Source organism: Abramis brama (genome assembly GCF_963993115.1).
Source record: "Abramis brama genome assembly, chromosome: 24".
In the NCBI taxonomy this organism is placed as follows: Eukaryota; Metazoa; Chordata; class Actinopteri; order Cypriniformes; family Leuciscidae; genus Abramis; species Abramis brama.
Window position 1 is genome coordinate 30,515,216 of NC_139986.1, and position 8,820 is coordinate 30,524,035.

Sequence of the window (8,820 nt, forward strand, 5' to 3'; positions counted from 1 at the left end):
GACTCTGGAGTGTAGGGTTAATGATTGTCGAGTTGATGGAGTGTGTGTCGCGCAGTGAACGCTCAGTTGGTGAAGGAGATCGTGGAGGAGGACTCTGGAGTGTAGGGTTAATGAGTGTTGAGTTGATGGAGTGTGTGTCGCGTAGGTAACGCTCAGCTGGTGAAGGAGATCGTGGAGGAGGACTCTGGAGTGTAGGGTTAATGAGTGTTGAGTTGATGGAGTGTGTGTCGCGCAGTGAACGCTCAGCTGGTGAAGGAGATCGTGGAGGAGGACTCTGGAGTGTAGGGTTAATGATTGTCGAGTTGATGGAGTGTGTGTCGCGTAGGTAACGCTCAGCTGGTGAAGGAGATCGTGGAGGAGGACTCTGGAGTGTAGGGTTAATGAGTGTTGAGTTGATGGAGTGTGTGTCGCGCAGTGAACGCTCAGTTGGTGAAGGAGATCGTGGAGGAGGACTCTGGAGTGTAGGGTTAATGAGTGTCGAGTTGATGGAGTGTGTGTCGCGCAGGGAACACTCAGCTGGTGAAAGAGATCATGGAGGAGGACTCTGGAGTGTAGGGTTAATGAGTGTAGAGTTGATGCAGTGTGTTTCGCGCAGGGAACACTCAGCTGGTGAAAGAGATCGTGGAGGAGGACTCTGGAGTGTAGGGTTAATGAGTGTCGAGTTGATGGAGTGTGTGTCGCGTAGGTAACGCTCAGCTGGTGAAAGAGATCGTGGAGGAGGACTCTGGAGTTTAGGGTTAATGAGTGTCGAGTTGATGGAGTGTGTGTCGCGTAGGTAACGCTCAGTTGGTGAAGGAGATCGTGGAGGAGGACTCTGGAGTGTAGGGTTAATGAGTGTCGAGTTGATGGAGTGTGTGTCGCGTAGGTAACGCTCAGCTGGTGAAGGAGATCGTGGAGGAGGACTCTGGAGTGTAGGGTTAATGAGTGTCGAGTTGATGGAGTGTGTGTCGCGTAGGTAACGCTCAGCTGGTGAAAGAGATCGTGGAGGAGGACTCTGGAGTTTAGGGTTAATGAGTGTCGAGTTGATGGAGTGTGTGTCGCGTAGGTAACGCTCAGTTGGTGAAGGAGATCGTGGAGGAGGACTCTGGAGTGTAGGGTTAATGAGTGTCGAGTTGATGGAGTGTGTGTCGCGTAGGTAACGCTCAGATGGTGAAGGAGATCGTGGAGGAGGACTCTGGAGTGTAGGGTTAATGTGTGTGGAGTTGATGGAGTGTGTGTCGCGTAGGTAACGCTCAGCTGGTGAAAGAGATCGTGGAGGAGGACTCTGGAGTGTAGGGTTAATGAGTGTCGAGTTGATGGAGTGTGTGTCGCGTAGGTAACGCTCAGTTGGTGAAGGAGATCGTGGAGGAGGACTCTGGAGTGTAGGGTTAATGAGTGTTGAGTTGATGGAGTGTGTGTCGCGTAGGTAACGCTCAGCTGGTGAAGGAGATCGTGGAGGAAAACTCTGGAGTGTAGGGTTAATGAGTGTCGAGTTGATGGAGTGTGTGTCGCGTAGGGAACGCTCAGCTGGTGAAGGAGATCGTGGAGGAAAACTCTGGAGTGTAGGGTTAATGAGTGTTGAGTTGATGGAGTGTGTGTCGCGCAGTGAACGCTCAGCTGGTGAAGGAGATCGTGGAGGAGGACTCTGGAGTGTAGGGTTAATGAGTGTCGAGTTGATGGAGTGTGTGTCGCGTAGGGAACGCTCAGTTGGTGAAGGAGATCGTGGAGGAGGACTCTGGAGTGTAGGGTTAATGAGTGTCGAGTTGATGGAGTGTGTGTCGCGTAGGGAACGCTCAGCTGGTGAAGGAGATCGTGGAGGAGGACTCGGGGCAGGTGAACGCCCTGAACGCTGACGGAGCGTCTCCGCTGATGATGGCGGCTGTGAGTGGGCAGCTGGAGCTGGTGCAGATGCTGGTGGAGAAACAGGCTCACGTGGACCAACGAGACTCAGTGCACGGCTGGACTGCGCTCATGCAGGCCACGTACCACGGGTCAGTACACACACCCTTACACACCGGTCAGCACACACACCCTTACACACGGGCAGTACACACACCCTTACACACGTACCACGGGTCAGCACACACACCCTTACACACGGGTCAGCACACATACCCTTACACACGGGTCAGCACACACACCCTTACACACGGGTCAGCACACACACCTTGCACACGGTGTCAGCACACACACCTTACACACGGGTCAGCACACACACCTTACACACGGGTCAGCACACCCACCCTTACACACGGGTCAGCACACACACCTTACACACAGGTCAGTACACACACCCTTACACACGTACCACGGGTCAGCACACACACCCTTACACACGGGTCAGCATACCAGGGTTATTATAGTTTTGCATTTTTCATTCGTTTTTATTTTTATTCCGTTTTGACTTTTTGTTTTCAAATTCAGTTTAGTTTTAATTAGTTTTTAAAGTGGGTTTGCTAGTTTAGTTTAGTTTTTATTTTTTGAAAATGCTTAGTTTTAGTTTAGTTTTTATTAGTTTTAGTGTTAGTTTTAGTCTTTTTTTGTAATTTGGGTTATTTGTCAGGGGCAAGATTCAAAAAGGTCAGAAAAAGTATTGTGTAATAATAACTCAACAAAAACATCATACAATTTTAGAAAAAAAATTCACATCCCATTGAAATTCCTTCACCTCTTACAAAATCCACACGCCGTACCAAAAATCTACACATCTTCTATACAGAATTCACACCCTATACAAATACCACAGCTGTACAATTTTCACACCCTGGCCTATACTAAATTTACCCTATACAGTCAATAGCCTACTCATCTGGATTGAAGCAGCAAACATTCAGTGTAAAAGTAAAAAAATGACATAACATTATTTAATATTTGAATCACAGCTTATATAGTGTTTTGACATCGACAACCACAACCAAAAAGTGCATTTTACCTCAAACTTGCGACTAGTTAACTTTCTAAAGAAGGCGCAATCGCTTCTCGGGTCGACATTAACACACTGACAAAATTATATTCAGAATTTAAAATATTTTTATACCACTTTTTAATGTGTGATTGTGTAAAGGTGTTCACGAGATAGAGATACCAACCTTTCGCGAACTTGCTTTCAACGTCTAACGAACACTCGTTCTCATAGAGACGCGGTGTGCACGGAGGGGAGGGGCTGTGTGTGTGTGTGCGCGCGCGCATGTGAGAGACGCATGAGTGACAGAGAGACGGAGGGAGAGCAGGGAAAGGAAATGCAGCTGAACGAAAACGCTGCGTTAAAAAATGAAAGACCTTGATAAAGACGAAAACTAAGGACATTTAGTCTATAATTTTATTTTATTTTAGTTAGTTTTGCCAAACACACATTATAGTTTTAGTTAGTTATCGTTTTTTTGTAATGCCTCGTTTTTATTTTTATTTCAGTTAACGACAATGTTTTTTCCCATCTAGTTTTCGTTTTTTCGTTCGTTTTCGTTAACGATTATAACCTTGCAGCATACACACCCTTACACACGGGTCAGTACACACACCCTTACACACGTACCACGGGTCAGCACACACACCCTTACACACGGGTCAGCACACACACCCTTACACACGGGTCAGCACACACACCCTTACACACGGGTCAGCACACACACCTTACACACGGGTCAGCACACACACCTTACACACGGGTCAGCACACACACCCTTACACACGGGTCAGCACACACACCTTACACACGGGTCAGCACACACACCTTACACACGGGTCAGCACACACACCTTACACACGGGTCAGCACACACACCCTTACACACGGGTCAGCACACACACCCTTACACACGGGTCAGCACACACACCCTTACACACAGGTCAGTACACACACCCTTACACACGTACCATGGGTCAGCACACACACTCTTACACACAGGTCAGCACACACAACCTTAAACACGGGTCAGCACACACACCCTTACACACGTACCACGGGTCAGCACACACACTCTTACACACGGGTCAGTACACACACCCTTACACACGAGTTAGCACACACACCCTTACACACGGGCAGTACACACACCCTTACACACGGGCAGTACACACACCCTTACACACGTACCATGGGTCAGCACACACACCCTTACACACGGGTCAGCACACACACCCTTACACACAGGTCAGTACACACACCCTTACACACAGGCAGTACACACACCCTTACACACGTACCATGGGTCAACACACCCACCCTTACACACGGGTCAGCACACACACCCTTACACACGGGTCAGTACACACACCCTTACAGAGCCCTGCGTTTACTGGGATCTAATCAGACGTCACACAAAGGGTTAAAGGGTATGAGAAAAGGGTTAATTATCATTTCGAGAGGTCTTGCTCTTTCTACAATCAGCGAATGTCAAGCGAAAACTTATGATCTACTGATGATGAATTATGACAATGTTTATAGTCTTTACAGTGAGGAAAATAAGTATTTGAACACCCTGCTATTTTGCAAGTTCTCCACACGGGGAAATCATGGAGGGGTCTGAAATTGTCATCGTAGGTGCATGTCCACTGTGAGAGACATAATCTAAAAAAAAAAATCCAGAAATCACAATATATGATTTTTTAACTATTTATTTGTATGATACAGCTGCAAATAAGTATTTGAACACCTGTCTATCAGCTAGAATTCTGACCCTCAAAGACCTGTTAGTCTGCCTTTAAAATGTCCACCTCCACTCCATTTATTATCCTAAATTAGATGCACCTGTTTGAGGTCGTTAGCTGCATAAAGACACCTGTCCACCCCATACAATCAGTAAGAATCCAACTACTAACATGGCCAAGACCAAAGAGCTGTCCAAAGACACTAGAGACAAAATTGTACACCTCCACAAGGCTGGAAAGGGCTACGGGGAAATTGCCAAGCAGCTTGGTGAAAAAAGGTCCACTGTTGGAGCAATCATTAGAAAATGGAAGAAGCTAAACATGACTGTCAATCTCCCTCGGACTGGGGCTCCATGCAAGATCTCACCTCGTGGGGTCTCAATGATCCTAAGAAAGGTGAGAAATCAGCCCAGAACTACACGGGAGGAGCTGGTCAATGACCTGAAAAGAGCTGGGACTACCGTTTCCAAGGTTACTGTTGGTAATACACTAAGACGTCATGGTTTGAAATCATGCATGGCACGGAAGGTTCCCCTGCTTAAACCAGCACATGTCAAGGCCCGTCTTAAGTTTGCCAGTGACCATTTGGATGATCCAGAGGAGTCATGGGAGAAAGTCATGTGGTCAGATGAGACCAAAATAGAACTTTTTGGTCATAATTCCACTAAACGTGTTTGGAGGAAGAAGAATGATGAGTACCATCCCAAGAACACCATCCCTGCTGTGAAGCATGGGGGTGGTAGCATCATGCTTTGGGGGTGTTTTTCTGCACATGGGACAGGGCGACTGCACTGTATTAAGGAGAGGATGACCAGGGCCATGTATTGCAAGATTTTGGGGAACAACCTCCTTCCCTCAGTTAGAGCATTGAAGATGGGTTGAGGCTGGGTCTTCCAACATGACAATGACCCGAAGCACACAGCCAGGATAACCAAGGAGTGGCTCTGTAAGAAGCATATCAAGGTTCTGGCGTGGCCTAGCCAGTCTCCAGACCTAAACCCAATAGAGAATCTTTGGAGGGAGCTCAAACTCCGTGTTTCTCAGCGACAGCCCAGAAACCTGACTGATCTAGAGAAGATCTGTGTGGAGGAGTGGGCCAAAATCCCTCCTGCAGTGTGTGCAAACCTGGTGAAAAACTACAGGAAACGTTTGACCTCTGTAATTGCAAACAAAGGCTACTGTACCAAATATTAACATTGATTTTCTCAGGTGTTCAAATACTTATTTGCAGCTGTATCATACAAATAAATAGTTAAAAAATCATACATTGTGATTTCTGGATTTATTTTTTTAGATTATGTCTCTCACAGTGGACATGCACCTACGATGACAATTTCAGACCCCTCCATGATTTCTAAGTGGGAGAACTTGCAAAATAGCAGGGTGTTCAAATACTTATTTTCCTCACTGTATATTGTAACTCGTCGCCTTGCAGCAAAATTCCCTGTTCTGACACTGAAGGAGGCCGTTCACGTGATTCCTTTTTTCGAGTTCACAAGTTTTTTTTCTTTTATTTTATTTGTAAATGTGGATTGAAAAGAAGCTATTTTGCATTCTAAATATCTATACAGTTTGGATACTTATGAATCTCTTTATTATTAATCAGTTTTATTTGTTTATGGCCTTGAGTTTGAATCCTTCATCATGTTGTGCTTGTGTTCGTTAGGAATAAAGAAGTGGTGAAGTTTCTTCTGAATCAGGGCGCTGACGTCAACCTGAGAGCCAAGAACGGATACACGGCCTTTGACCTGGTCATGCTGCTGAACGACCCCGGTGAGTGACTGTGTGTGTGTGTGTGTGAGAGAGTCTGACGCTGGTGTGTGTGTGTGTGTATGTATGAGTCTGATGCTGGTGTATGTGTGTGTGTGTGTGAGAGAGTCTGACGCTGGTGTGTGTGTGTGTGTGTGTGTGTGTCTATGAATCTGACGCTTGTGTGTGTGTGTGTGTGTGTGTGTGTGTGTGTGTGAGAGAGTCTGACGCTGGTGTGTGTGTGTGTGTGTATGAGTCTGACGCTTGTGTGTGTGTGTGTGAGTGTGTGTGAGAGAGTCTTGACGCTGGTGTGTGTGTGTGTGAGTCTGACGCTGGTGTGTGTGTGTGTATGAGTCTGACGCTGGTGTGTGTGTGTGTGTGTGTGTGTGAGAGAGAGAGTCTGACGCTGGTGTGTGTGTGTGTGTGTGTGAGTGTGTGTGAGAGAGTCTGACGCTGGTGTGTGTGTGTGTGTATGTGTGTGTGTATGAGTCTGACGCTTGTGTGTGTGTGAGAGTGTGTGTGTGAGTGTGTGAGTGTGTGTGAGAGAGTCTGACGCTGGTGTGTGTGTGTGTGTGTATGAGTCTGACGCTTTGTGTGTGTGTGAGTCTGACGCTGGTGTGTGTGTGTGAGTCTGACGCTGGTGTGTGTGTGAGTCTGACGCTGGTGTGTGTGTGTGAGTCTGACGCTGGTGTGTGTGTGTGTGTATGAGTCTGAGTCTGACACTTGTGTGTGTGTGTGAGTCTGACGCTGGTGTGTGTGTGTGTGTGAGTCTGACGCTGGTGTGTGTGTGTGTGAGTCTGACACTGGTGTGTGTGTGTGTGAGTCTGACACTGGTGTGTGTGTGAGTCTGACACTGGTGTGTGTGTGTCCTCAGACACGGAGCTGGTGCGTCTGCTGGCGTCGGTGTGTATGCTGCTGGACAGAGACAAGAACAAACACAGAGGAACATCTCCTGCCAAGAGGAGGCCGTCTCTCAGTGTGACGCCGCCACAGGACGATAGAGGCGGCCTGAAGGTGACCCCTGACCTCTGACCCCTAACCTCTGATCCCTGACCCCTAAACCCCTGACCCCTAAAGGATTGAGCATTCTGCTTCCATTGAGTGACTTAGAAATGTGAAAATCATAATATTTGCTTGCATTATTCATACCAGGCATTGAAATTGTCCGTTCGTGATTCGTGCGAATCTGAGGAGTTTTATGGATGTCTGAAGGGAACTGATCGCCTTGAGAAACGTTTCGATTGCATCTCTTCATCGTACCTCTGTATGATGTTTATGAATGTGTTCAGGGGAAATCGTTGAATTTCTGCTTTTTCCTAGAATATGCATAATCATTTCTGTATGTTATACGTGTGAGGTTTATAGAAAAGTAAAAAAAAATAAAGTTGTTAACAGGCTATATTGAAGTTTTACAGTCGAGGATGTTGCCATAGACTCAAACTCGCTGCTACCTGAACAACACGAGGTTCTTTTCTAATATCAGGATTTTCCTAATTTCTGCTGGTTTCGTCCGTATGTTTGTTCTCTCGTCATCAGTCCTGGTGGAACCGCATGTCCAACCGCTTCCGCAGACTGAAGCTCACACACACGCTGAGACACGGACTCTCCACCAATCGGCTCGCTCCGTTCCCCGATGACCCCGCCCTCCCCCTGGATGCCACCATGAAGGCGCGGGGCGACAGTGACCCTGAGGTCAGCGCTGAGGTCATCGCCAGGAGTAAAGACTGCGGTACGGGGTCGAGGGGTCAGAGGTCGTTAGGGCTGTCAAATAAAAATGTGAATTTCGAATATTCGAACAAACCTGCACATCGGTCAGTGCTGAGTGTGTGTTTGACATGAGCTGAGTGTGTGTTTCATCAGCTGAATCGCTGTCAGCAGAAAGCGCTCCACACTCGCTCAGAGCAAGTTAAGCATCTGGTGTTGTGGAGCAGAAGTGGATTGTTTCTGAATGGCAGTTTTCGAGTCGTGTAGTGCATTACGCGTCTGCTGAAGCGTGTTTACTGATGCACAAACAGTTTTATGCACTATTGTAACCTAATTTTCCTTGCATGCACATTAAGGGAATTATATTTTATATAAGAACAATTGTTTCAAAAGTTAATGCATTTTACAAAGTGAATTTCATTTAAATAAAAGAAGCGATGCTTGATTTGGTTTATATTTGCTTATTGTGCTCGCTTGCGCCCTCTTGTGGGCATAGGAGACAATACAGAACTTTTATTCTCTAACATTAAGTATTGCCTTCAGAATTCAAATAGAATTTGAATTTTGCTAATATTTAAGAAAGAAATTTTGACAGTCCTAGAGATCGTCTCATGCAGTCCTGTCTAATCTGATGACTGAAGTACAGAGCAACACAGTAAAGCCACGACTCTGTTTTATTGTAGGTTTAAACAGAACAGGAAGTGGGAAAGATGACTTCCTCATCATGACAATGGTACATTTG

General features: G+C 46.6%; 1 protein-coding gene across 5 annotated transcripts in view; it reads left to right on the forward strand.

Moving 5' to 3' along the window:
- The window catches only part of anks6 (ankyrin repeat and sterile alpha motif domain containing 6), a 28,324-nt gene that overhangs the window by 15,074 nt on the left and 4,430 nt on the right, over positions 1-8,820 (forward strand). For all 5 annotated transcript variants that reach the window (XR_014604560.1, XR_014604561.1, XM_084103216.1 and 2 more), the window contains exons 4-8: positions 1,766-1,970; positions 6,292-6,398; positions 7,249-7,388; positions 7,911-8,103; positions 8,762-8,811. Coding sequence is in view for 3 of the 5 variants with exons in the window: in XM_084103216.1 (XP_083959342.1) it covers positions 1,766-1,970; positions 6,292-6,398; positions 7,249-7,388; positions 7,911-8,103; positions 8,762-8,811 (695 nt within the window). In the remaining 2 variants the exon portion in view is untranslated. The remainder of the gene's footprint in view (positions 1-1,765; positions 1,971-6,291; positions 6,399-7,248; positions 7,389-7,910; positions 8,104-8,761; positions 8,812-8,820) is intronic.